This window comes from Antechinus flavipes, chromosome 1 (genome assembly GCF_016432865.1).
Source record: "Antechinus flavipes isolate AdamAnt ecotype Samford, QLD, Australia chromosome 1, AdamAnt_v2, whole genome shotgun sequence".
Classification (NCBI taxonomy): Eukaryota; Metazoa; Chordata; class Mammalia; order Dasyuromorphia; family Dasyuridae; genus Antechinus; species Antechinus flavipes.
Window position 1 is genome coordinate 13,772,812 of NC_067398.1, and position 27,535 is coordinate 13,800,346.

The window sequence follows — 27,535 nt, forward strand, 5'->3', positions numbered from 1 at the left end:
TACACAATTCACAATCATTTATTTGTCTTCTCAGACTTTAGAAGCCTTTTCAAGCAGCAGACGGTCTAACGGGCCAACTTTCTGTTAAGGAAATTGGTTTTCGGAGCGCCCTCCACATCCAGACGGAGAACTACAAAGACCGAATGTGGATCAAAGCGTAGGATTTTCCCTTTTTTATCATTGCTCGTTTGCTTTTTTTTCTTGTGTTTTTCTCCCCCTTTGATCTGATTTTTCTTGTGTATCATGACAAATATGGAAATAGAGAGGGACTGCATGTTTACTCTACAGCAGATTGCTTGCTCTCTTGGGGAGAAGAGCAGGAGAGAGAAAAACTTGTAACATGAGGTTTTGCAAAGGTGAATGCAGGGATTTGGAAAAATAAAATATTTTAATGATATTAAATTTTTAAAAAGTTTTTAAATTTAAATTTAAATTTACAAAAATGTGAAAAATTTACATTTAAATTTAAAAATTAAAAAAAAAGAGGAAAAAAAGGAAATTGGTTTAGGGAAGTCTGACCTAATGACCTGACTGCAAAAATCTCATGTCTCGTTAGCAGCATCCCTGGGGGCCTGTTCACTATCCCACACAAGCTTACTTAACAGCGTCCTATAAAGTGGGAAGAGAAGGTGAGGCGGGAAGTGGGCCCACAGCACATGGAAACTCCTTATGGGAAGGACAGCCTCCCTTTCTTTCTCCATGTCAAGGATCAATGTATTTTTTTTAACTCACTGCAGCATCAAAGGGCCCAGAGACTCCAGCAGTGAAGCTTGGAGGACAGAAGTCTTGAAGCGGCTCCTTTGTTTAATTTCATCCCCCAAGCCCGGCTTCCCTGTAGCCAAGCCCGGCTTTCCTGCCACAGCCTTCCACCTTCAGCCTCGGCCTGTACAAAGCTCGGCAGCGGGGAGCCTCCGGGGCAGCCCCTGGACACTCTGACTGGGAGGAAGCGTTCCCGCCCCACTGCCAGGGCACTTCCTGACACCTTTCCCCCCATCCTCCTGGTCCTGCCCTCCGGGGCCCGGCCAAGAAGCCTCGGCCCTGCTCCAACCCACAACCCTTTGCACACTTGGAGATGGCGCCAGCATTCCCCCCCGCACCTCACCCCGCTCCGAGGCTCAAACCCCCACGCTTTCAAGTGATTCTCAGCCCTCCGAGCCGGCTGCCGGGTTGATTTTGATCCGAGTTGAGCTCTGAGTTTTAACACTCGGCCACCACCGGCTTTCTAGAATCATCGTTCCTCCATCTTCCAGGGTTGGGAAGGAGCGGCCGAGAGGCCCAGCGCCAGTGCAGCTGCTGACTGAGCCGGGGCTACAGAGCACAGACTTGCTCTGGGTCGGTTCCAGACACGTCTCCCTAGGAACTCGTTCCGGACATCATGAAGCGAGCGGGTCCTGGGTGCGAGGCCCAGTTCTCCCGTCCGCTCCCTGCCTTAACTCCCTCTGGCCTCTAGTATCCTCCAATGACAGAGGGTGGATTGGACCGGATGGAGATCCCTCCTCATCTCCGACCCTGTGATCACATTATAGATTAAACGCTGGGAATGACATGAAACTTCAGATTTTCGGGGGAGAATTTAGGGGATTATCTTGCTCAATATCTGTCCCCCCCCCCTTTTTTTTTTTAACAGAGGCCTATAGAAAGAAAGGGACCTAAAGCTCCAGGGCAGAGTCAGATCTCCCTACTCTTAATTTCACACAAAGCTCTAGCTCTCCTATCAATCAATTTTTTTCTTTTCCCACCTACTGGAAAATACACCCATATTTTGCTACAAAACCCAACAAAACCAAGTGGGCAGAGAGCACAGAAGGAGAAAGATCGTGTGGTCTTCAGAATTTAAAATTCCCATGGTACAGATGCCCCCCTTGATGTCTCTTTCTTCTCCTTCCAACGAGGCCTCTGTACACTCCAGCCCCCACTTCCTCTGGGCTGTGCTCTATCCGGCAGGGAGAGGCGGCGGTCCCCCATCTCAGCGCCCAGCCCCGGCTCTAGCTCTGCTAGGGCCGCAGGGAGCCCTGGGCCTTTTCCAGAATGTCTTCTCGGATCTTCGGGTAGTTGGGGTGCTCCTTCAGTACCTAGGGACCAAGGGAGAGGGAGCCGCCATCAGTGGGGCCGCCCATCGGGCCAAAGGCAGACACTGATCTTAGGTCAAAGAGGGAGCTTACGCTGTGGCAAACCTCGATGGCTTCTACAAATCTTTTGTCTTTTAGGTAGTTGAAAGCAAGTTTGAAACCTGGAGAAGGAAGCACAAGTGATTGCCTAGGACTAGTGGTCCCCAGGAACTGCCCACAGCCTCCCTCATCCCGCCGTCCAGGCTTTTGTGGCTCCCGGAGGGCTCAGCCCAGTCTAGCCAGTTCCAGCCTGATACAGCCAGAGCCAGTCCCGGCCCGGTACAGCCGGAGCCAGTCCTGGCCCGGTACCACTGGAGCCAGTGCCAGCCTGGTACAGCCGGATTCAGCCCAGCCAGGCCCAGCCCAGCTCTGCCCATCCAGGCCCAGCTCGGTGTGACCTAGCCAGGCCCACCCAGTCCAGCCAGGCCCAGCCCAGCTCTGCCCATCCAGGCCCAGCCCGGTGTGACCTAGCCAGGCCCAGCCCAGCTCTGCCCAGCCAGGCCCAGCCTGGTGTGACCTAGCCAGGCCCAGCCAGTCCAGCCAGGCCCAGCCCAGCTCTGCCCATCCAGGCCCAGCTCGGTGTGACCTAGCCAGGCCCACCCAGTCCAGCCAGGCCCAGCCCAGCTCTGCCCATCCAGGCCCAGCCCGGTGTGACCTAGCCAGGCCCAGCCCAGCTCTGCCCAGCCAGGCCCAGCCTGGTGTGACCTAGCCAGGCCCAGCCAGTCCAGCCAGGCCCAGCCCAGCTCTGCCCATCCAGGCCCAGCTCGGTGTGACCTAGCCAGGCCCAGCCCAGCTCTGCCCAGCCAGGCCCAGCCCAGCTCTGCCCAGCCAGGCCCAGCCCAGCTCTGCCCATCCAGGCCCAGCTCGGTGTGACCTAGCCAGGCCCACCCAGTCCAGCCAGGCCCAGCCCAGCTCTACCCAGCCAGGCCCAGTCCAGCTCTGCCCATCCAGGCCCAGCCCGGTGTGACCTAGCCAGGCCCACCCAGTCCAGCCAGGCCCAGCCCGGTGTGACCTAGCCAGGCCCACCCAGTCCAGCCAAGCCCAGCCCAGCTTGGCCCAGCCTTTGATGGTGGAGAAAGCCAACGGCTGCTCAGACTTCTTGGTGCCCTCAGGATAAGGTGGGGGGCGGGCTGGGCTCCTCGGGGGCAGGCCCGCGGGGCCCGGGGCTCACCGATGGAAGGGTTGGCCCGGTTGCTGTACTTCCAGGCCAGCTCGTAGTTGCTCGCTGCGTCCTTGTAGGACTGCTCCTTCTCCATGATGAGGCCCATGTACTCGTAGGCTTTACAACAAGACTGCAAAGATGGCGGCTGTTAGAGTGGGGGCGGGGCTCTAGGACGGTCCCCGGGAAGGAAGGACTTTGGCCCCGGAGCCCTGGGTGGGACTGGCCGTGGAACCTCCGCGAGGGTCTAGCCTGAGGCAGGAACTGAGGGCAAGGGAGCCATGGCAAGGCTGGGCCTAGAACCCGGGCTCTCCCCAGAGGCTCCTTGTTCTGACTCCAAGCACCTGTAGGGCCTTTCCTGAGTCACTCCTTGGGGACCTCAGTCTCTTCATCTGTAAAGCGATGGCTGAGCCTCTTTGCAGGCGGGTGATTAGGGTCAAATAGGAGAGGAGAGGGCCAGAAGGCACTTAAGAGAACTCCTGGGCAAGAAAGAGCGCCCCGGGGCTCCCCCTGCACTCCCTATTTAGAAGCAGGCAGCGTGGGCCGTGGAGGGAGACTGCCCGGCTTCTGGTCCCTTCTCTGACCCCGACGGCGGCTGGGAGCCTGGCGCAGTGACCCCGGGGCACCGAGAGCCCGGGGGCGCCCAGGCCGGGCCCCTTCCTCCTCGGCCGCCCCCCTACCTTGTTGTACTGGACGCAGCGGCGGAGCAGCTCGGAGGCGATGTCGAACTTGCCGCTCTGGCAGTAGATGTCGGCCAGGAGGATCCAGCTCTTCTCCAGGTCCTCGGCGTCGGCCAGCGCCCAGGGGGCCTTGGCCAGCCTTTTGAGCTGAGTGCGGGCCTTGGGGATCTGCTTCAGGATCATGTAGGCCTGGGCCATGGCCAGGAGGGCCGGAACGCTTTCTTTCTGGGAAAAAACAGCCCCAAGAGCCCCATGCCAGCCCACGCAGAGGCCCCGGGCCCCGGCCCCGCGGCAGCCCCCGGCCCCGGCCCCCCGGCTGGGCCCGCACTCACTTCCATCTGGGCGATCTCGATGAAGGCCCCGAGGGCGGTCTCCACGTTGGCCTTCTCCTTGGTGGCCAGGAGGCAGTAGCTCTGCAGCATCTTCAGCTGCTCCTGGCCCTCCTTGTTGTGGGGGTAGAACTCGCGGAGGAGCTTCTCCGCCGTCCGCACCCCGTGCTGCTCCGACTCCTTCTTCTCCGTGGTGCTGCTGGGGAGGGAACGGACGCCGGCCAGGGCCACGTTGGCCCTCGCGGGGCTGCCGAGGGCCCACCCCCGCCCCCGGCAGGCCGCTCCCCTCCGCCGCCACTAGAGAGTCACCTGTTCTCCATGGCCAGCGTCTCCAGCGCCTCTCCCCCCATGATCTCGTTGTCCGGGTTGAGGCAGATCTGCACCATGTTGTAGGTGGCGCTCTGGCCCCAGTCACTGTCCTTGCGGGCCTTGTTGAGGTACTTCAGGGCTTCGTTGGGCTGCCCAACGTGCCTGGGGGAGGGGGAAGGGCAGGGGCAGGCTCGGGCTGCTCACGGGCGGCGCCGCGTCCTGCAGTGTTTACGATGGGGGCCTCCCGGTGCCCGCTCACCTCCCCAAGGTCCCCAGCACGACCCAGACGACAGCGCCCGCGGCACTACGGTCATCGCCACCGTTTACCTCCGGGCCGCTCGGGCACGTCGGAACCTTTCCTGGACGTTCCCCTTGTATGCGGATCCCTCCTCCCGGGCTGCAAGTCCCAGCCTCAGTTTCCCCATCTGAAAACCTGGGCTCACATCCTGGCTAAGCGACCATGAAGTCACTTCTGGGGGCTCCCAGGGATGGCGGCGGGAGCATCTGACCCTGCTCCCCCATCCCTCCCGAGGCACCAATCCCACAAGGAGGCTCCTAGAGCTGGATGGGCTTCTAGGGAGAGAGCTGGGCGGGACCTCGGTGACCATTCAGTCAAGCCCCTTCCCTCTGCACTGAGGAGCTTTGGCCAAGGTCCCCGAGGCAGCGTGGGTGGCCGGAGCCAAGCGGGGATCAGAACCGGGGCCGGGAGCTCCGGGTGAGCGCTCCTGAGCTGAGCCTCCGAAGCGATCGGCCCTGGCCCTGGGAATCGTGGCCTCCGCTCTGGGCAGCCCGGGGCCTCGCACCCAGGAGGGCACCGGCGGCCCCTGCTGGACCATGAAGAAGAGGGGGAGGAGGCAGGGCTGGGCTCTGGCAGGATAAACTGCTGAGCCTGGAAATGGCAGCAAGGGGTTAAGGTTCGGAGAGATGTCCAAAAGGGGATGGGGAGGATGCAGAGGGAGGCCCTGGATCGGGAGCCATCGGGCAGCTGGGCCCATTCTGGCTGGAGTGAGGAGAAGGCACAGAGGCTAAAAGCCACCCGGCCCTCGGCTGGCTCAGCTGGGCCTGGAGGGAGCTGGGGAAGCCACGAGAAAGCAGCAGCTCCCAGGCTGCTGAGAACCTTGACCCTGAGCCTGGTGGGGGGGGGGGGGGTCCAGCCAGCCTGGGCTAGAGAAAGGTCAAAGGCAGTCTGGAGACCATGCCAGGTTCCTGGTCCTGGCCCTGGCCCTGGCCCTGCCCCTGGCCCTGGCCCTGCTTCTGAGCCTGGCCCTGGCCCTGCCTTTGTCCCCGGCCCTGCCCCTGCCCTTGGCCCTGCCCCTGCCCCTGGCCCTGGCCCTGCTTCTGAGCCTGGCCCTGGCCCTGCCTTTGTCCCTGGCCCTGGCCCTGCCTTTGTCCCCGGCCCTGCCTCTGCCCTTGGTCCTTCCCCTAGCACTGGCCTTGCCCTAGCCCTGCCCCTCAGATGGAACCTACCAGCAGTAAATGCCTTTGCAGTAGTTGAAGCCGGGCTCCAGCGGGATGCGGCTGGACACCTTCTTGGACAGCTCGAAGAAGGCCGGGGCGTCCTCCAGCCTCCCGCTCCGCCTCAGCAGGTCGATCAGCTTGTTCAACACTGAAAAATTGTCTTAAAACAAACAAAAGGGGCCCATCAAGGCCCTCGTCTCGGCGTCTCGGGCCCTGGGGAGGGGAGACCTAGCTGGGGCAGAGCTCCGGCGCTCATCCTGGTGAGGGCCGTGTGGTACAGTGGGCAGAGCCCCAGATCTGGAATCAGAAGCCCCGGATTCCGATTCTGGCTCTCACTGCCTGGAGAACTGGGGCCAGCGGCTGGCTGAAGTGTCTCATCTGAAAAACAGGGGGGACCTGGCCATCCCCACGGGCGCACGGGGCTCTAAGTCTGGGCTAAGCTTCCTGTCTGGAGTGGGGGAGGGGAGGGGAAGACCCGCCTCCCTCCAACCCCAGAAGGTGCCCCTGGAGGCCCCGTGGATAGCAGCGGTAGCAGGAGGGCAGCTGGCCCAGTCCCGGGGACAGGTCCTACCTCCCAAAGCTCGCTCCAGTTCTAGAGAGCTCTGCCTGTGAGCCTGCTCCCTGGGACGGCCCCCATCCCCGCCAGGGGCGCGTGCACAAGGCGGGGGTCTCCTTTCCCCAGGATGGCCCTTCACACACGAGGAGAGTCATCCCCTCTGCCTTTTCTTCTCCGGCTTAAACACTGATGATTTCCTCAACCGGCCCTCACACGTCACAGGTTGCCGTCCCCACACCCACCTCAGTGCCCCCCAGGCGGGCTCGGGCCCTCTACGTCCCTCTAAACCATGTGGGGCAGAATCAACAGCAAGGACGAAGGCCCGGTGCGGGGGGACGGGGGAGGCTACCCCTCCCCACGGCACAGAGTAACTGCTCTACGTGCTCCAGAGCCAATGAGTCTGCTCCTAACCACTGAGGACATTTACAGGTGAGGAAACTGAGGCACAGAGAAGTAAAGCGACATGACAAAAGGGGTACGGCTAGAAGGTTTCAGAGGCTAGACTTGAATCTGGGATTCCTGCTCACACAACCCTGGAGCCCCTGGGGTGGGCTTCCTTCAGTCTCTCCGGTGGCTTATCCTGAGCAGGGGAAGTACTCTGATATCTCTTTCACCAATGGAAACTGAGGCTCCCGGGGCTCCCGGTCCAGGCGGTACCTCCAGGAGCAGGGCCCGGGCCAGGAGGCAGAAGGGCTGAGAGGAAGCCAAGAGGCTGGGGCCTCACCTGGGGCCTTTTCCAGAACTTGCCGGTACAGATCGATAGCGCTTTCGTATTTCTGCTTTCTGAACATCAGATCTGCCATCATCTGTGAGGGAACGGGAGGACCTTTGAACAGCAGGGACAGCCCCAAAAGCGGAAGGCCGAGAACCCTAGAATGGGAGCCTGAAAACCCGGGAGCTGAGGGGCCACGGGACTGAGAACCCTAGAATGGGAGCCTGAAAACCCGGGAGCTGAGGGGCCGCGGGACTAAGAACCCTAGAATGGGAGCCTGAAAACCCTGGAGCTGAGGGGCCGCGGGACTGAGAACCCTAGAATGGGAGCCTGAAAACCCGGGAGCTGAGGGGCCACGGGACTAAGAACCCTAGAATGGGAGCCTGAAAACCCGGGAGCTGAGGGGCCGCGGGACTAAGAACCCTAGAATGGGAGCCCTGAGCGCCTGGGAGCTGAGGGGCCATGGGACTGAGAACCCTAGAATGGGAGCCCTGAAAACCCGAGAGCTGAGGGGCCACGGGACTGAGAACTCTAGAATGGGAGCCCTGAAAACCTGAGAGCTGAGGGGCCACAGGACTGAGAACCCTAGAAGGGGAGCCCCGAGCGCCCGGGAGCTGAGGGGCTGCGAGACCAAGAACGCCAGAAAGGGAGCCCCGAGCACCCAGGAGCTGTGGGCTGTGCCAGATTTAGGCTTGGGAGGAGCCACAGGAGCTCCCTGTGTGGATGGGGCTCCGGCCTGCTGCCTCCATTCCTCCCTGCAGCTGCCAGGGGTCTCTGGTGGAAGCCCTCGCCTCACTCCCTGTGTCTCCTTCTCCATCACTCTGGTCCTGGAGGACCTGGCCCTTGGGAGCTGCAGGGGGGACCACCCGGGAGACAGTGGAGCCCAGAGCCTCTGGAGCTCTCTCTGCCCCCTGCCCTCCTCCCTACGACATCCATGAGATTTTTGCAGTCAGTACCTGCCCTTTCCTTCTCCCTGAGAAGGCCGGGCAGGGGCCGGGCTGAGGACTGGGCCAAACTCACAGCACTTAGTAGGTCTGGTAAAAGGAGAGGCAGCGAACTGTCTGTGGATCTAAGTTGCTCAGAGGCTCTGCCCTCGGGCACTGCACTCCACCTCTGCGGCTTGACTTTGTGCCTCAGTCATCCTGGGGATGGGGCTTCCACTGTCGGGCACAGCTGCCCACTGCCCGGGGAGGTGCGGCTACAGGCTCCCTGCGGATGGCCTCCTTGGCAGTGCCAGCGGGAGAGCCTCCCACTAGGGCAGTGGGGCCCCTGACAAAGTGTGGACACTACGGCCTCTCTCCCTGCCGTGTGGTTTGGGGTTTTGGTTTTTCCCCCTGGGATATTCCACAGAGAAAAGCCGGCCAGGAGCTAGCTAGGAGGGGAAGGCCCACCCGCCGGGAAGGGAAGGAAGCCGGCCTCTGTGATCTGGGGGTCCTTACCACACAGGCAGTCTCGTGGCTCTGGTCACTCTGGAGGAGGATGGAGCAGTGATGCTCGCAGGCATCCAGGTCCCCCTGGAGCAGGTACAGCTGAGCCAGCTCCAGTGTCACCTGCTGAGACAAGCGAGAGCCTGGGGGACCACAGTGGCTCGGCGAGCTCCCCCGCTGCGAGATCAGGCAAGGCAAAGGCTCATGGGGTGGGAAATTCTCATCTGTTACGGCACAATGGGCAAGGGGACACTCGGAGATGGTGCGGCCCCCGTTTCCATGACCCTCAGAGGTCCCTTCCCTTTCCAAATCTGTCACCCTAAGATTTATCAGATGGGTGACTCCATGTTGGTCATTTAAGCCCTCCGAGCCTCCATTTGCTCATCTGTAAGATGGGGACAAGAACATTTATACTTTTTGGGGGTCCACTTAACGCATATACGAATGGAAAAAGTGAAAATGCAAATTTACTCATTATAGAACTTAGGAACAAATTATAACACAGAAGACCACCCAGTTTTGTTTGCCACGGATACCTTAGAGGCTCAACAATTGAATCGATTTGTGTGTGAGTCCTCTAGGGAAAGATTCTGACAAAAATCTTGGATTCCCCCCCCCCGCCCGAGGCAATTGGGGTTAAGTGACTTGCCCAGGGTCACACAGCCAGGCAGTGTTAAGTGTCTGAGGCTGGATTTGAAGTCAAGTCCTCCTGACTTCAGAGCTGGTGCTCTCTCCATTGTGCCACCTAGCGGCCTCTCTTGCTCATTTTTGAACTATATTATTTGTTTAAAGAATGCATACAAACTTAGGTATTGAAATATACTTAAAAAAAAATTGGAACAGCTAGTTGGGTCTTGATTATTTGAAGCAGGTTCATTTTTTGCCTTTGTATCCCCAGGATCTGGCACATAGTAGGTACTTAATAAATGCTGGTCGATCAGATTACAGGTTTCTTTGTGGAGAATATAACCGTCCCAGCTGAGAGCACACTTGAGTCTCTAATGGGCCTTTCTAGGATGATTATTTGAGTCCTAGCTGAATGCAGTGAGTCACATTCTTCAAAATGGCCTTTGAGAGAGAGCAGAGACGGGGAGAAATACGAGACACGGACAGCGGCTCTTGGGAGGGAAGTCTGGGTCTCTTGACATCCCTTTGGGAACCACGGACTTAGTCTCCAGACAGGAGGAACATCTGGCATTCTAACATAAGGATGCGTGTTCTTCAGATCCGTGGCACTCATTTCGTCGGGCCCATATTTTCAGGGCTGCCGTTTTATCAGGAGGATGGAACGTCCGTCCAGGAGCGCAACTCTTGGGGGAGAGTCTGTGTGTTGCTGAAGAGCATTTGATACAAATCAGCGTGACAGGTTCTTTACTTAAGATACTCTTAATTTGGGAGCAGCCAGAATATTCTGGGGAATTTAATGAATCCCGATTCCAACTGGGCCGTGACACTTTGGAGTGCGGCATGGTAGTCCGTAACGTAATGTGCTATCAGTGGGGACGGTTCTACTCTCCACAAAGAACTCTCTGCAGTCATCCTTCAATCGGCATTTATTAAGCACCTACTGTGTGCCAGGTCTTGGGGATACAAAAGCAAAAATGAACCAGTGTGTGCTCTCAAGGAGCTTTCCGATTCCAACTGGGCCGTGACACTTTGGAGTGCGGCATGGTAGTCCGCAATGTAATGTGCTATCAGTGGGGATGGTTCTACTCTCCACAAAGAACTCTCTGCAGTCATCCTTCAATCGGCATTTATTAAGCACCTACTGTGTGCCAGGTCTTGGGGATACAAAAGCAAAAATGAACCAGTGTGTGCTCTCAAGGAGCTTTCCAACTGGGCCGTGACACTTTGGAGTGCGGCATGGTAGTCCGCAATGTAATGTGCTATCAGTGGGGATGGTTCTACTCTCCACAAAGAACTCTCTGTAGTCATCCTTCAATCAGCATTTATTAAGCACCTACTATGCACCAGGCCTTGGGGATACAAAGGCAAAAATGAACCAATCTGTGCTCTCAAGGAGCTTTCCAATTCCAATTGGGCCATGACATTTTGGAGTGCAGCAGTGCAGCATGGTAGTCCGCAATGTAGCATTTATTAAGCACCTACTGTGCACCAGGCCTTGGGGATACAAAGGCAAAAATGAACCAGTCTGTGCTCTCCAGGAGCTTCCCTTCCATCAGGGGAGAGACCCAGGAAGGACTCAGAAGGGGTGTATTTGGGCGTCACCAAGGAGAACAGTGGGGTAGGCCCTCGCTGGCGAGGGGAAGCCGAAGGCTCTCCCAGCAGAGAGCGCTGCCCAATACACACATCTTTGGTTGTTTGGGGAGCCTGTGATGTCCTGGGGAACGCAGGTGGCGAGAGGGGTGGCTGGGCCCTGACCCAGGTGGCGGCGCTGCATCCTGGGCCGCCTTTCCCACAAGAACAGCTCTCTCTCTCTCTTGTGCTCTGCTGGCTCCCATCTAGAAAATACAATCTAGTTCTCATGGACTTTTCCAACCTGACTTTAGGTTCCTCACTGTTACGATTCCCCACACTTCAACCCTATCTCTGTAAGGCTTAAAATGCCTTTCCACTCCACCTTCAAAAGCCCTCCTGAGAGGCAGCCTCCTACAGGAAGCCTTCCCTGAACTCCCAGCTGAGGATGAAGTTACTTTGTGTTTGCTTAACTGTGTACACACCCCCTAAAGTCCCATAACTGCCCCTCCCAGGCTCCTCTTCCCCCCTAGTACAAGGTCTTCGAGGCTGGGATTGTTTTCCTTTAGTCTTTGCTCTCCAGCACTTAGCATGAGGCCTAATAGATGCTTGTCAAAATGGCTTCTTAAAACTAGTCATTCAGGAAAAAAAAATCAGGACCCGTATGTACAGAACTCTTGGCTCTTTTCTGGGGATAAAGAACCGGACGTTGCTAGGACATCCATTGGCTCGTTGGGATACCAACAAGCTCTGGTAAACACATGTCAAGTACCACTGTGCTGTGAGAAATGAGGCGCAGGATGCGCTCAGAAAAACCTGCAAGATTTCCACACAGTGAAGGGAAATGGGTCCTGCCCAAAGAGCCTGCAAGATGCTCAGAAGTGGCAAGATTTCTATGCAGTGAAGGGAAATGGGTCCTGCCCAAAGAACCTGCAAGATGCTCAAAGGATTGGCCGGAAACGCCGCGGCTATCCCGGGATCCCAGACGACCGGAGGATTGGGAAGAGAAATGCTCTCCACATCCAGAGGAGAAGCTGAAGGGTCTGAGCTTTTTCAACTCAATTTTTCCTAATGTTTTTTCTTTTGGTCTGTTTTCTTTTTCACCGTCACTATCTTGGAAAAGTTTGGCCCGGCTACACCTGTATAAACCGCGTCAAAGTGCTTGGGGAGGGAGGGAGAGGATTTGGAACTTCAACGTTTAAAAACAAATGTCCAAAGCGGTTTTACATGTAACTGGGGGGAAATAAAATACTAAACAAAAAGGGGGGAAATAAAATAAAAGCAGTTGTTGGGTCAGTCACTAAGCATTTGCTAAGAGTTTGCCAGACCAGGCACTGGTGGGGGGAGGGAAATATGGAGAGTGAGCACCTAATAAATTTGGCCTGAGGTTCTAATGTGGATGCTAGGGAAGCCTCCAGGATACAGAGCGGAGGTTAGGTAATCTGAGAGGGGAAGGCTGAGGGGCAGGAAGGGCCTCCCAGAATTCCCAGCGCAGGCTCTGATTGGCTGGTTCACATTCAGAGGGCATTTCTCCTAGACCAGAATGCCGTCTAGAATTACAAGGAGAATCATTTCATTATGGAAAATAAAAGCTTCAGGAACCCTCCCTTCCCGGTCATGGCCCTTCTGGCAGGGTTCCAAGGACCGAGGCAGGGAGACTGGAGGAGGAGCAGCCCCTTCCCACCCGGGGCCCAGCCCCCGCTGCTCAGAATTCTGGGCAGTGGCTGAGGCAGCCCCGGGGCCTCCCCGCCTGCAGCCCTCACCTTGTTGTCTATGGGGGAGTAGGTCAGGGCGTCTTTGTAGGCTTTGACCGCCTTCACGTAGTCCCGCTCCGAGAGGTGCTGCTCCCCAAACTGGGCGCAGATGGAGGCGGCCAGCTGCTTCTGGGAGGGCAGCATCTCGGGCTGCTCCAGGGGCACCCGCTTCAGGATCCTCGACTGGATGTCCAAGGCCTGCAACGAGCCAGGTCGGGCACTGAGCCCTGTGCTTGGGCTCCCTAGGTGCCCGCCAGCCGGGCCGGGGCCAGTGCCGGGAGGGCCATTTCTACGGCTCAGTCCCAGAGCAAGCGGCTCCCGCCAGATCTATCCCTCCCAGGGAGGGTCGCTTCTGCAGAGGAGGGTGACGGTGGCTTGTCCGGTAAGTGTCCCCGGCGGCGGGGTCACCCGCTGCCCCTCAGGGACCAACTAGCGACTCCTCACAGTCACCCGTCACCGCGACCGGAACTCTTCCCCGCTAGCTTGGGGGTGTCCCCGGGCCCCGCTCAAGCTCCGGCCTCCCTCACCGGCCCCCCATCCCTGCCTTGGGGAGAAGCAGACCAGAGCCCGTGTCTACACCGGTGCTACCTTGTTCAGAGTCTTCATCACTTCCTCCTTTTTGTGATTCTTGTACACTTTAGCGAGCAAGAGCAAGCACTTGACGTCGTTCATCATGGAAGGGATGTCATTAACTAGAAAACAGGGAACCAGAGCCCCCCCCTCTCAGGGCGGACCCCTGCGCATGCGCACGCGCACGAGCTGCCCTCCCCGGGACCCCCCCCCAGCGGAGGGGCGGGAGGGGGCGGGGCACGCACCGAAGTCGTGGTCCAGCGCCTGCTTCAGCACCTTCTCGGCCTTGTTGAACTTCTTGAGCTTCAGGAGCAGCTCGGCCAGGTCGCAGCACAGAAAGTCCTGCCCGCTTATCTTCTGGGCCGCCTCGTAGTAATTGATGGCCTTAAGGAAAAGACACGAGGTCTCGGTGGCCCTCAGAACAGGCTTGGCCATCCCAAGGAAGCTGTTACAGGGGGCGGGCCCCGGGCTGGGCAGGAGGGGCTTATGCAGGAGCCAAGCAAGGTGTTCTCTGTTTGCACCCCCAGCTGTTGGGATACCCGCCCCCGGGGACAGAAGGTGCCTCCCCTCCAGACCCTTCTCTCTGGTCCCATTCTCTCTAAGTCTTAGCTTAGAGGCTCCTGGGGGCCAGGGTCCATCCCAGGGTCCCACACTGAGCCTGACTGAGGCTTGCCTCAAGTCTGGGGTGTCTGTGTGTGTATCTGGGTCACTCTTGGGCTAAAGAGTGCTGGGCCCCGGCCTCCTCCCGGTGGCCCCGCAGGCCTAGCCCAGTATCCCCCCCCACTGCCCTACCCCCCCTCTCGGGCCCTGCCCCCGCCCCCGCCCCCTGACCTTGTTGTACTGGTGCGTTTTCACGTAAGCTTGCCCGATCCTGCTGACCAGGGAGGCGTCGTGAGGGTTCTTCCGGTAAGCTTCGTCGTACACCTCCAGAGCCTTCTCTGGCTGGCAGGGGAGGGGGCAAAAAGGCCTGTTCTCAGCACCCACCGAAGGCGGGCGGAGCCCCCGGGCCGGGTCGGGGTCCCAGGACAATCCCTCACCTCCTGAATATTCATGAAGGCGTCTCCCAGGAGGAGGCTGGTGTGAGGGCCTGGCAAGTGTTCGCAGAGCTCTCTGCAAAAGAGATCCCCGGGGGTGAGGGGGGGCTCCTGTGCCCCCGCCCGAGGGCTCGGCCAGGCCCAGCCTGCACTGGGTGACTTGGGGAGCCTGGAAGCCGGAGGGCGGATTCTCCTGGCTCAACTACCGGCCCCCCAGGAGTGCCCGCGGGGCCTGAGCCTCAGGGGGACCCTGGGGCTGCCGGAAGGTGTGCCCTCTGTCCTGAAAGGCCGGAGCCAAGTTTTTCCTTGTGGCCCCCGCAGAGGCAGTGTGTGGTGTAGTGGGTAGGGAGCTGACCCTCCGCCTTGGTTTCTCCCTCTGTAAAATGGGGCTGACACCCTCCTTTTCACTGGCTCATGAGGACCAGAGGAGTGACGCTGGCACCTGGAAGGCCTAGCTAGGTCATCATCATGCACCAGCATCCACCAGGGCGAGGCACGAAGCTGGCAGAGCCAACGGCCCCCTCCTCTGCAGGGGAGACCAAGCGTGTAAGTGACGCCTGCTGTGTGCTGGCACCGGGCCAGGTGTGCTATGAATACCCTGAGGTGGGGGCTCTAGGATCCCCATTTTACAGATGAAGAAGTTGAGTCAAACAGAGGTGAAATGAAGCGGCTGAGGCTGGATTTAGACCTAGGAGTCAGGAAGCCCCCGGCCCAGTGCTGCCTCCGCCTCGGCGGCCTCCGGGGAGGCTCCTTCCCTGGGTCTCCCCGGGTCTGGCGGCCTCTCCTCTGCAGTAAGGGCGGCCCGAGCTCTTTCACGGGGCCAGGCGAGGTTTCTGTCCAATCCAGGCTGGGCAGCCCATGCCCGGGGACCAGCAGGAGCCCAGTGCCCGGCCTCCCGCTGGGAGCATTACCTGCAGGTGCTGGGGGCGCTTCTGGGGGGGGTGTTTCCCCACCAGTTCCAGCTCCTTGTGCGCCCGGAGGTGAGGCTGAGAGCTTGTGTTGGTGCGGACGCCGCCCCTCCCCCTGCTCCTGGCCCCGCCCCCTGCTCCCCTCCCCCTGCCCCCCTCCCCCTGCCCCTCTCCCCCTACCTGTAGCAGCTGATGTAGAGGCGGATGTCTTTGCGCGTGTGCAGGTAGATGTGCGCCATCTTCTCCTTGGCCTCGGTGTAGTAGGGCTGCTTGGGCGTGATGTTCCTCAGCATCCCCAGCGCCATCTCCACGTTGCCCTTGCTCAGCGCCAGGTCCACGTTGGCGATGGTGATGCGGATCTCCTCGGGCGTGCCGCTGAACTCGTTGATGGCGTCCTGCATGATCTTGGTGGCTTCGTGCTGCGGGGGGAGGGGGTGTGCACACGTGTGAGTGTGTTTGTGTGCACGTGCGGGCGTGCCGGGGATGCATGTTGCACAGGTGCATTTGCCGGCGCAGGCGCAGTACGTGCACGCCCGGGCTAGTGCTTGTGTGCGGCGCGTGGCGCGTGTATCCACACTGTGTGCTTTGTGTGTGCACGTGCCAGGCCTTGAACGCAGGGCCCCCTGAATGTCCGTCCGCCGCGCCCACCGCTGCTGGTGCGGACAGAGGCAGGATGCTCTCGCCCAACGGGCCGCGGGACAGCGGCCAAAGAGCCGTGAGGGCGTGAGGTGCGTGGGGCCCAGCGGTCAGGGGGGCTGGAACTGGCCGAGAACAGAGCCAGGAGGGGAGAGGGAGGAGCCGCCCCCAGGCAGATGGAGCCCCTCAGGCCTTCTCGCCCTCGGCACCAGGTCTGGCCTCCCTTCCTCTCTGGCCTGTCTGCCGCTTCCTGGCTCCTGTGCTAAGGGTGTGTCCCCCCCCAGAACACCCCCCCCCCCAGGGCACGCCTCCCTCAGCTCCCTCTGCTCGGACCCAGTGACTGTGTGCAGAGTCCAGGTCTCCGCTTCCTCCAGCACCAGGAGTCCCGTGGCAGCCAGAGGGCTCCGCCTGGGCGTCCCATGGGCTCAGTCCAGATCCCTCTTCCTGTCCCGGCTCCCTGTGCCCCACAAATGCCCCCCCCCCCCAGACACCGCAGACACGGGCGCTCTCCATGGTCCTGATTTCTCAGAAGGGGGCACCTTCCTCGGACTCCCAGCTCTCCCCCTCCCCAAGTCACCCAGGCTCCCTCTGCTTCTCCCTCCAGTGTGTCACACAGCGGTGGAGTCTTGGGTTTCCACCTCGGGCTCCCTCCCCTGGTTCAGACCCTGCTGGCTGCCACCACAGCCGCCCCCTATGTCCCTCTGCTGTGACCCACCCTCCACCAGGCCCCGGAAATCCCCTTTCTGAGCCACAGGGACTCCCTCGCTCAAAAGGCATCAATGGTTCCTATTACCTGGATTGGGGGGGCTTCCTTTGTCTACTTCACCCCCACTTATGCTTTCTCCATGCATCCCCTGCCAGCCCCGGCTACCCTCCCCCCCCAGCTTTAGAGCCCCCCATCGGGGAAGTCTTTCCTGACCCCCCTCTCCCTGAGCTGAAATGGTACGGTCTGCATCCCAGAAGGTCAACCTCAATGGGCACGACTGCCGGGTGGGCCCTCTGTGGCCTCCTGTGCCCAGCACGGGGCTTGGGTACATCTCCTGGCCCGGCCCCTTGTTTCCTAACCCAGTCCCCATGGGGCAGCCCTAGCATGGCACTGGGGGGGGGGTCTCCTCCCAGGATCATGTGACCTCTGAGAATCTCAACTCTACAACTGGTTTTCTAGGGAAAATTCAACAGGAAATCTGAGTTTGGATCCGTTCTTTCCCTCCCACAGGAAACCCCAGTCTTTCCAGTAAGGATCTAAAGAGCCCCGGACCTGGAGTCAGACCTGGCTTCAAAGCCAGTGTCAGACACTAGTGAGCTGCTTAACTTCCACCTGCCTCAGTTTCCTCAACTGTAAAATGGGGATAATCATAGCATCTACCTCCCATATTGTGAGGATCAAATGAATTAACAGACACGGAGTTCTCTGCCAATGGGAAAGCGCTGTGTGAATTCTGGCTGATAAAGTCACTATTTGCCCGAGATGTTTATTTGAGTTTCTTTTCCATCAGAAATTTAGTGGCGATTTTGGGCGATTCAACGTGTCATTTCTAGAATATCTAAAGTGTGGCTTCTCTGTCTCCTCCCTCCCATCCCTCCCATCCTCGGCCCAGCCACTGCTGGGTCTGGACACCTTGCCGTGGTCTTAGCCGGGGCTCACCCAAGCTTGCCGCTTGCCGGTCTCTCTGTCTTAGGCCCGGGGAGCTTCCGGAGCCGCCAGCAGACGGAGCCTGCGCTCCGGCTCCTGTTCCTGCCCCCCCCCCCCCAGCTCCTGCTCCTGCGCCCTCCCCGCTCTGCCCCCTGGGGGGAAGGCCAGCCCAGTCTCTTACCAGCTCCCCGTTTAAGCGCAGCGCGTCGGCGAGCTCCAGCAAGATGGACACCCGCTCGCTGGGCTGGATGCCGGAGCTCCTGCTCTTCTTGTTCTCCCCTTTCTTCATCGTGGGGAGCTTCATGATCATCTTGAGGGTTTTGATGGCCTCCGGGTAGTCCCCGGACTTGTTCAGGGCCCTCGCTTTGATGAAGTGGTACAGCGGGTGGTCGCGCACCTGGGAAGGGACGCGTGCCGGCGCTCAGCGGGGGCGGCTGCTCCCGAAGCCCAGCACGGAGGGTTCCTCCCTCGGCCAACCACAGCGCAGAGGCCCCCGGAGGAGGAAGGGGCGCAGACCCTCCCCCTGCCAGCCGGGACCGTGGTTCAGAGGCCCAGAGCGGCGAAGGTCCCTTAGTCCTCCCAGATACACCAGGCGGGGCTGGGGGCGTGGAAGGGGATCCAGAGCAGCGGGTTGGTCCCTGGGGCGGCTCGGAGAGGGCAGAGCCTTCGTTTCTCGCCCCTTCCCAGACGCCCGCTCACCTGGAAGTTGTGGCTGACCCCCAGCTCTAAGGAGTGGGAGCACATGGTGAAGTTGCCCTGGGACAAGTAGATCTGGGCCATCAGGAGGTGGACGTCGGCCGAGGTCGGGTCGAGCTCCAGGCATCTCTGCAGGGTGCTCTGGGCGTTCTCTAGTTCCCCTGGGAAGAGCAGCACCAGGTTTCCCAGCCGGCAGCCTTGGCCCCGGGGCCATCTTGGAACCGCCCAGTCAGCCCGACCCAAAGAGAGCCTCGGTCTTGCCCAGACTCTGCCCTCCCAGACTTCCCTGTTCCTTTGAGCGTCCCACCTGCCTAGGCACCGGCTGCGCGCCCTGAGTCCCGCCCCTCCTCCCTCCCCGAAGCCCCCCGGCCGCCACGTCCCGGGGATTCTGCCTTTGCTCCATTTCTTGCTCCGGCCTCCTTTCTCTTCTCGTGTTGCCGCCAGGCCTGGCTTGGGACCTTGCACTTTTTGTCTGGACTATTGCAATCCCCTCCTAATTAGTCCTTCCGCCTCTCGCTAATCTCCAAAGGCGCGGGTCTGCCGCGGTCACTTTCCTGCTCAAGGACCTCCCATGGCTCCCTTTGCCTCGAGGATAGAGCAGACTCCTTCAGAGGGCATGGGAGTCCCCTTGAGCTCTATGATCTTTGCCAGCTTTCCCAAGAATTAGAGAAGAAAGTCCAGGGGTACCCACGCTCCACCTGGGCTGCCGGGTCTGCTGCGCCCGCTCCCGGGAGCTGAGGAGGGATCTGGGGGAGGGCACGCGCCGGGGCCAGGCTCAGCAGGAAGGCGAGCTTCCCATCAGCGCCAGCGGCCACTAAGGGGGCTTCCATTCACCCCCTCTTATCTGACAGACACGTTAGGGGCCAGGTTCTGTGCTGGGCACGTGGGAGGCTGGCCGCCGCGGCTCACCTGACAGGTACTTGACCTGGGCCATGAGGTACAGCGGGTCGATCAGGGCGGGGGCCACTTTGACCACGGGGTTCAGGATCACTGCCGCTTGTTTGAGGAGAGGAGAGATGATCTGGCCCGGGGATCTGGGCTGGGAGGGAAATGGGGTCGGGCCATCAGCGGCACCGGTTCCGGAGAGCGGGATGACCTTCGGGGCCTTCTCTGGGGGCCTCCTCGGAGGCCGAGCCAAGGCTCTTCTGGGAGAAGCTGCAGGTGGGGCTGGGGGGCTGGCCTCCGATGCCCGCTCTGGCCCCCAATGCCCGCTCTGGCCTAGCCCTCCGTCCATGGAGAGGGACACCGTGGGGCAGGGGAGCATGACCAGAAGCCTCCCAGTCCTAAATATGCCGGCTAAGAACCAGGCGCTCAGAGGCTCGGTCCGTGACCTCAGGGCCGGGCTCCCTCCCTCGCCTGGCAGCCTGCCCCACCCTCCGAGGGGAGGCCGGCTCAGAGAGGCCCATCAGGCTGCAGGTGTGCGGCGCCTGGGCCAACCTCTTCCTCAGCAGCCCCTTCTCGGCTCTCCGGGAGCTGCCATCTGCGTGGCAGAGGGCACTTGGAATCGAAGTATACCGCCTCAGCACCCTCCGAGCCGCCTCAGTGTTCTCCAAGCCACCTCAGCGCCCTCTGAACCACCTCAGCGCCCTCTGAACCACCTCAGCGCCCTCCAAGCTGCCTCAGCGCCCTCCGAGCCGCATCAGTGCCCTCCAGATTGCCTCAGCGCCCTCCAAGCCGCCTCAGTGCCCACCCAAGCTTCCTGCGGGCAGCTCCCCTCCTCCGTGCCCTCCGCCCGCCTCCCGGAGCAGGCTCCCGGCCCACCTGCTTGGGGCAGAAGAACAGGTACTCCTTGACGATGTTCACCAGGAAGGTGGGATTGAGCTTCTCGAAGTACTCGATGCTGAGGGGGAGGCCCTGCATGTTGGAGAAGTGCAGCTCGGCCGCCTCCTTGAGCAGAGCCGTGGCCACCTGCTCGCTCTTGTGCTTCTTGGAGGCCAGGAGGGCCTGCAGGAAGGTCAGGACCTGCGGGAGAGGGGGCGCTCACCTGGCTGGGGCCTCAGGGCCTGATCCCGGCCCTCCCGGGCCTGCCCAGGAGCCTTCCCAACAATGTCCGGTCTCCGGGAAGGATCCGGTCTGGCTCCTTATATTGAAACTTGAGGGTGGAGAGGGGAAGGGCGGGAGGAGGATGGGAGAAATAAGGTGACCTCTGACCTCAGACTTCCCCAGGGATTGCTGAACTTCCTTCAGGAATTCCAGCTGTTGCTCTGCCTCCTCCAGGTTGCCCTCCAGGATCTGACACCAAATGATACCTGCAGTCCAGACACACAACAGGAACCCTCTCCCTGTGAGCCGCCTGACAAGGCTGAGCCAGGGTCAGGGGCCCTGAGCACTGGGGCCTCCGACACTGGGGCGTCTAGTGGGGAGCTTCCGCGCTTTTCGGGGTGTTTTAAAGATTATAGAAGGTATTAGAGGAAGGGCAGGGAGTCAGGGTGGCTGCCCAATGACACAGGAAGGGCCGTAAAGCTCCGGGGAGGGGGAGGGGGAGAGTCCAGGCCCCCCCTGCCTCAGGGACCACAGCGGCTACAGATGATCCGGCTGGGAGTTCTCCAGCCCAAACCCGGCCTTCCTGGCGCCCCCAGCAGGGGGCAGAAGAAAGAGCCTCTAGTTTCCCGCATCTAGGGGATCCAAGGGGAAGGTGCCCCCACTGCCCCCTCCCCGGCAGAGGGCCAGGGGTCGGGAGGTCAGGGATTTCAGGGCCCGCGCTGATTTTGCCAGAATTGTTTTTCTCCTTCCTCTTTTAAAGGTAACATGAAGGAGAGGGCGGGAGCAGTGATACCGGGGAGGTTAAGTCACAGAAACAAAGGCTGGCCATACGAGCTGTTCTTTTAGAAGGGGGTCCTGCTCTGTCATGCACACGGGCCTTTGTTCATACTTGAAACTGTCAGGACTGTGACCTCGGACCATGTGGGGCTCAAGGCTGCCCTACCCCCTGGGCCTCCCAGGCCCTCACTGGTCTCCCAGGCCTCCCCAGGCCTCCCAGTTCTCCCTATGGCTCCCAGGCCCCCCAGGCCTCCCAGGCTCCCCACACTCCCCAAGACTCTCTAGGGCTCCCAGGCTCCCCAGGCCTCCCAGTTCTCCCTATGGCTCCCAGGCTCCCCAGGCCTCCCAGGCTCCCCAGACCTTCCAGGCCCCCCAGGCCTCGCAGGCTCCCCACACTCCCCAGGCCCTCTATGGCTCCCAGGCCCCCCAGGCCTCCCAGGTTCCCCTATGGCTCCCAGGTTCCTCAAACCTCCCAGGCTCCCCAGGCCTTCCAGGCCCCCCAGGCCTCCCAGGCTCCCCACACTCCCCAGGCCCTCTATGGCTCCCAGGCCCCCCAGGCCTCCCAGGCTCCCCAGACCTCCCAGGTCTCCCTAGGGCTCCCAGGCCCCCCACACTCCCCAGGACTCTCTAGGGCTCCCAGGCTCCCCAGGCCTTCCAGGCCCCCCAGGCCTCGCAGGCTCCCCACACTCCCCAGGCCTTCTAGGACTCCCAGGCTGCCCCACCCCCCAGGTCTCCCAGGCCCTCACTGGTCTCCTAGGCCTCCCCCAGGCCTCCCAGGTCCCCCCAGGCCTCCCAGGTCCCCAGGCCAGAGACCTATCAGGGCTGACATGCTGCTCTCGTCCAGCTTCATGGCCTCCGTGTACCACAGAGTGGCTTCCTTCACCTTCTCCTGAAGGATGAGCTGGTAGCCCAGCTCGTTGGCGAACTGGGCGTCTGAGGGCGCCGAGATGAAGGTGCGCTCGATGAAGCTGTAGATCTGCTGCAGGATGAGCTGGTGCTTCCCACACTGCAAGGAAAAGTCTGGCCAGTGGCCCTAGCGAGGGAGGCCCCGGGGTCCCTGCCCGGCTCTGGGCCAGCCAAAGAGCGAGCCGGCAGTGCCGGGCCCGAGAGTCGGGGCCGCCGGGAAGGCCCTCCGACGTCTGGCTTACGAGGCGTGACCCAGAGAGCCGGGGTCTCGGGAGTCCCCCTAAACCGGGGACTACGGCTCCACCACGACAGACCCCGCAGCTGCTCATCCAGCCCGGAGCTGAAGAGGGCCCCAAAGTGGGCGGCCTGGTCCACCTCGGGGCGCTAGCTGTTGGTGCTTTTTCCCTGACACTGAGCTCAGATCTGCCTTTCTGCATCCCCCAACCTGGTGCCTGGGACCCACCCAGAATGCCCCAAGGGCGGAGGAGGCCCTCAGCCCACCCCTGCCATCTCCAGCCCCCTCAGACACCCTGGTTGGCTTTCTGGGTGCTCTGCGGCCTTCCGATCCTGCCCCGCTTACCCTCGAGTGCCCAGAACAGAACCCAGCCCTGCAGAGGTCAGACCGGGGCAGGATAGTCTCGTGCCATCACCCCCTTCTTCCTGAAAACCGCCCCTCTGATGCAGCCCCAGGTGCCCATTACTGTGTGGCTGCCAACAGCCCACTAGGAACCCCAAGATCTTTTTGCAGATGTGTTCATGAGGCCCCATCAGCTGGAGACCAAATGAGGGGTCAAGACCCTCCGTGAGGGTGGCAAGTCACTGACCCTCCCTAGAACTTCAGTGGAGAAGACAGGGCAGGAGACAGGGCCCTTGGGGCTGGAGCACGGGGCCTTGGGGCAGGAGCACGGGGCCTTGGGGCTGAAGCACGGGGCCTTGGGGCTGGAGCACGGGGCCTTGGGGCTGAAGCACGGGGCCTTGGGGCAGGAGCACGGGGCCTTGGGGCTGGAGCACGGGGCCTTGGGGCTGGAGCACGGAGCCCTTGGGGGACTTTGGGCTCCCTTGATGCCCTGGAGGGCGTGTTCAGCAGTGAGCTTGGTGCCGGAGGTCACAGGGAGCTCTGGCTCCTGAAGGGTTTCCAGAGCCCAGAGAACCAGGCACTTCCCGGGAAGGGAGGGTTTCGGGAGGCTCCCCCCAGAGCCAGGGGGAGGCTCCCCACGTACCAGCCTGCTGATGACGATGATTTTCTTCAGATGGAGGCTCGGGTTCTGGGGCTCCCTGGTCTCCAAAGCCTTAATCAGGTTTCTCACGTGGTTGATGGCCTGCAGGAAAGGGCAAAGTGAGCACCAGAGGACCGGCTTGCCCCGGCCCAGCGGCCTTTGCTGCTCCAAACAGGATGCTTTGATCTCAATTTTGTTTTGTACCCACAGGGACGGAAAGCCCCCGGCACCTCCCGGCAAGAGCTGATCCCTTGTATTTGGTAGATTGCACTCCGTCTGTCAGTAGTCAACACGCATTTATTTAACACCTGCCGTATACTGAGTAATACCGAAGGAGGTAAAAGGCGGCCCCTCCAGGAGCTCTCCCTCTCACCCATCCTTGGTGAGGCTGCCGAAGTCCGGGGTTTACTCTTACCCCAGATTTTGAACCCCGGCCTAGGCTCCCAAGCACTTAGTCCTCCAGGCAGTTCCCCAAGATTGGAAGGGGGGATCCCTAAGCTGCAGGGGAATGACCGCCTCTCTCCTGGTGAGGATGGGCGCCTGCCGGGGGGCTGCACAACCGAGGCCCCGCCAGAGGGGGGATAGTGAGAAAATACTTGGTCCTTGTGGTGGTTCAGTCCTGCCTGATTCTCTGTGACCCCGTGGGGGGTTTCCCTGGCAAAGACACTGGAGTAGTTTGTCATTTCCTTCTCCAGCCCCTTTACAGATGCGGAAACCGAGGCAGACAGGGAAGGAACAGCCAAAAAGTGTCAGAGGCTGGATTTGTACTCAGGCCTTTGTGACACCAGCCCCAGCGCTCTCTCCGCTGGGCCACCTCTGCTCCCCAACCTCTTGGTGGGTATTTACTTATGCATGTATTAATTTAATTACTAAGCTAATAAATAAAAAAATAAAATGGGCCTGTTGCCAAGGACACCCTCTCTATTTGGAGATGATGGGCAGAGGACGCTGCAACCGCAGGTCTGGTGGAAAGCTCCGTGTCCCAAGAGGGCGGAACAAAGCCACTGACGGCCAAGCTCCAGTGTTAGCTGTTTTTATCACTACTGGACTGCGGGGTCAACATGAGGTTGATGTGGGATTGATATGGGGTCGATACGGGGTCGACGTGGGGTCTTTTTGTGCATCGGCAGTCGAGACTGACTGGAACTGCTCTTTGGAGAGCTCCCGGCCGGGGAGCCACACCGGGAAATCCTGGGGCATCCCCAGCCTTGGCCGGCCATCCCTCACCATTCATTAACCAGAGGGGCACGGAATGCCGGCCCCTGAGGAGCCTTGGAGGTCAGCTCAGCCATGCTCCTCATTTAAAAAATGTCACCCAGGGTCTCGTCTTTCTGCAGCACTGCTGGAATCAGCCCTATTTAAACAGCTCTGAGCAGAGGGAACAGCAGGAGGCCGGGGAGACAGGAGGCCGAGAGCGGGAGGCTGGGGAGACAGGAGGCCGGGGAGACAGGAGGCTGAGAGCGGGAGGCTGGGGAGACAGGAGGCCGAGGGCGGGAGGCTGGGGAGACAGGAGGCCGAGAGTGGGAGGCTGGGGAGACAGGAGGCCGAGAGTGGGAGGCTGGGGAGACAGGAGGCCGAGAGTGGGAGGCTGGGGAGACAGGAGGCCGGGGAGACAGGAGGCCGGGGAGACAGGAGGCCGAGAGCGGGAGGCCCAGCCCAAGAGCCTGGAGAAAGGACTCCTCATGAGCCGGCTTCCCTTAATCCTCCAGAGCACTTACTTCGCTGATATCTCCTTCCCTGGCAAACTCATGCACGGCCAGGACCTGGCGGGCGTCGATGTTGTTATCGTCTTTCTCCAAGATTCTGAAACAGGAAGAGGAATTCCTCCACATTAGGTGAGGCCGAACAAGCCAGGCCCCTGGGAGAGCCTGCCCTGGGTGAGCCGTCTATACTGGGCAAGCCTGCCCCGGACGAGCCTGCCTTGGGCCACCGTGCCCTGGACAAGATCGCTGTGAGTGAGCCTGCCCCGGACAAGCCCGCTCTGGGAAAACCTGCTCTAGGAGCGCCGGCGCTGGGCCACGTGTGGAAGGACAACTTTCCGGGGTCACCGGGACGCTCTGGGTTGACCCGTCGCGGCTGGAGAAGAAGGTGCACGTTACGTTTCTGTGTTGTGACACCGGGTCGGGCCAAGCTCGGGGACCTCCTCAGAGCGGCGTTCGCTTCCCTTCCTAAGTAAGGGGACACTAAGTCCCAGGGAGGGGCTGATGGCCAGTTTCCCCCCCCCCCTCCAAAGTCGCGAACCCTTGGAAGCTCTTCCCAGAACCTCGGGGCCCGCGAGCCCCAGGTGAAAGATCACTGAGCCAAGGCCTCGGTTGAGCTTGAAGAGCAGCGGGGGCTGTGGCCCCATGGAAGGAGCCAGGGGGTCAGCTAGGTGACGCTGAAAGGTCACTTAGCTTCTTCCACAAAGTGGCAAACACCTGGAGGCCCGACCTCGCAGCCGGTGCAGAGGCTGCAGGCAGAGGAGCAGCAGGAGGACCCTCCTTGGGCCTCCCAGTGCAAAGAAAGCTGTTCTCATGTCAGAGAGAAGCCAGTGTTTAACTAGTCATTACCTCCTGGGGCAGAAGCATGCTAGTAAGAACAACATTTTACATTTTATAGCTGAGGAAACAGAGGCAGACAATGACTTGTCCAAGGTCACACAGCTGGTAAGTATCTGAGGCTGCATTTGCACTCAGGCCTTTTTGACTCCCGGTCAAGGGCTCTAACCACTGTACCACTTAGCTGAAAAAATGTTCTGAGAAACATAAGAAAAAAAATCGAATTCTTCTTAAGTCTTACTGGCAATGAAAGAAACAGTCTGTTCTGGTAAATAAAGATTCAGCCTTAGGGCCCGGAAAATCTGGATTCAAGTCATGAACCCACCCCGGTTGTGCCACCTCTCAATGTTCCGGTCCGCTTTCTGGGAGCCTCCATGGCGGAGCTCAGTACTGCAAGGCCCATGGCTGGCCCCCAAAGGTTTTTCCCAATAAGCTTTCTGCTTCCGTGGTTGAATGCAGAATTCTGGGTAATAGAAGTTTCCTGTACCTCCCTGGGGGGTGGGGGGTGGGCAGAATCTCAGGACCAGAGTGCTAATCCAGCCTGGAGCATCCTGGGAGGGGGACGGTGGAAGGCCCCGGCTTCCTCAGGCTCCCTCAAAGCACCACAGGCCTGCCCAAGCCTGTCAGGCCCCTTCAGTGCCAAGGAACTGACTCCTTTTTAGTCGCTGTGGTCCACACTGGACACACCCCTGTCGCGAGCCTGGGTGCCGTCCTCTGCCAAAGGCACAGCCCATGGCTATGGAGGATCTGGGAGCACTAAAAGTCAAAGGAAGAAAGAGGAAGGATAGGACTCCTGACACGGTCATAAACAAACAAACAAATAACTAAATAACCAGGGAAATACATACATATATATGTGTATGTATATATTATAGCTTTGGCCCAGTTGAATGAATGGGAAGGAAGGGAGACAGGTTCTCTATGAAACTTGAATTTTTGTTTGTTTTTTGGCTGAGGCAATTGGGGTTAAGTGACTTGCCCAGGGTCACACAGCCAGGAAGTGGTAAGTGTCTGAGGCTGGATTTGAACTCCTGACTTCAGGCCTGGTGTTCCATCTACTGCACCACCGAACTGCCCCTGAAACTTAAGTCTGAGGTGAGGATTGAAAGGCTGTTTAAAAAAAAAAAAACACTTTCAAAGTGTATTTCCAATCCACAAGTCCTGGTGCCCTTCTCTTGGATGGGTCCGCTCTGGAGCGGACCCAAAGGGCCGTGGAAAGATGCCAGAAGGGACATTGCCATATCCTGATCTTGCCAGTCCCACGAGAGAGCTGCCCATGTTTAAGGCTGACAAAGGAGGCGGGTGCCACCTTGTGACTGACGGGCTTTGCCCGTGCCTCTATAATGGGCCTGCTGTCTCCCCCACTAGAACACAGGCTTTAGATGAAGTGCCTGGCAGGTAGTACTACATGCTTAATGTTGGCTGTAGGAGTGGGGGATCACAGACAGAGCATGGGGCAGCTCCCACAGGGACCAATGGGAGGAGAGGTCCATGGGATGAGGCTGGGAGATAAAGCTTTCTCTTGCTGTTAGTTTGGGACATCCCTAAGTCTACTGGAGGAAAAATGAAAATGTTATATGTCTATGTCTATATCCACATCCACGTCCATGTCCATGTCTATATCTATGTCTGTATCCATATCCACATCCATGTCCATGTCTATGTCTATGTCTATATCTATGTCCATGTCCACGTTCACGTCCATGTCCACATCTACATCTATATCTGTATCTATGCCTATATCCATATTCACGTCCACATCCACGTCTATGTCTATGTCTATATCCCTGTCCATGTCCATGTCTACGTCTATATCCCTGTCCATGTCCACATCTATGTCTATATCTATGTCTATGTCTATATCCATATCCATATCCATATCCATGTCTATGTATATGTCTATATCTATATACATATCTATGTCCATGTCCATGTCCACGTCCACATCTA

The 27,535-nt window shown here is 59.7% G+C and overlaps 1 protein-coding gene across 3 annotated transcripts in view; it reads right to left on the reverse strand.

The window, feature by feature from the left end:
• The window catches only part of TTC21A (tetratricopeptide repeat domain 21A), a 40,786-nt gene continuing 13,251 nt past the window's right edge, over window positions 1-27,535 (reverse strand). The window contains exons 7-29 of one of the 3 annotated variants that reach the window (XM_051979310.1): window positions 24,767-24,851; window positions 23,052-23,150; window positions 21,739-21,931; window positions 20,317-20,414; window positions 19,927-20,127; window positions 19,075-19,204; window positions 18,169-18,326; window positions 17,651-17,866; window positions 15,381-15,619; window positions 14,296-14,368; window positions 14,090-14,200; window positions 13,504-13,642; window positions 13,277-13,380; window positions 12,698-12,886; window positions 8,754-8,861; window positions 7,324-7,405; window positions 6,053-6,203; window positions 4,586-4,747; window positions 4,280-4,475; window positions 3,948-4,172; window positions 3,280-3,400; window positions 2,163-2,230; window positions 1-2,072 (exon numbers count right to left, since the gene is read on the reverse strand). In XM_051979310.1, coding sequence (XP_051835270.1) covers window positions 1,995-2,072; window positions 2,163-2,230; window positions 3,280-3,400; window positions 3,948-4,172; window positions 4,280-4,475; window positions 4,586-4,747; window positions 6,053-6,203; window positions 7,324-7,405; window positions 8,754-8,861; window positions 12,698-12,886; window positions 13,277-13,380; window positions 13,504-13,642; window positions 14,090-14,200; window positions 14,296-14,368; window positions 15,381-15,619; window positions 17,651-17,866; window positions 18,169-18,326; window positions 19,075-19,204; window positions 19,927-20,127; window positions 20,317-20,414; window positions 21,739-21,931; window positions 23,052-23,150; window positions 24,767-24,851 — 3,226 coding nt within the window. In that variant the 3' untranslated portion in view covers window positions 1-1,994. Of the gene's footprint in view, window positions 2,073-2,162; window positions 2,231-3,279; window positions 3,401-3,947; window positions 4,173-4,279; window positions 4,476-4,585; window positions 4,748-6,052; window positions 6,204-7,323; window positions 7,406-8,750; window positions 8,862-12,697; window positions 12,887-13,276; window positions 13,381-13,503; window positions 13,643-14,089; window positions 14,201-14,295; window positions 14,369-15,380; window positions 15,620-17,650; window positions 17,867-18,168; window positions 18,327-19,074; window positions 19,205-19,926; window positions 20,128-20,316; window positions 20,415-21,738; window positions 21,932-23,051; window positions 23,151-24,766; window positions 24,852-27,535 lie in introns of all 3 variants that reach the window. The other 2 variants (XM_051979301.1, XM_051979290.1) reach the window with 2 other exon arrangements.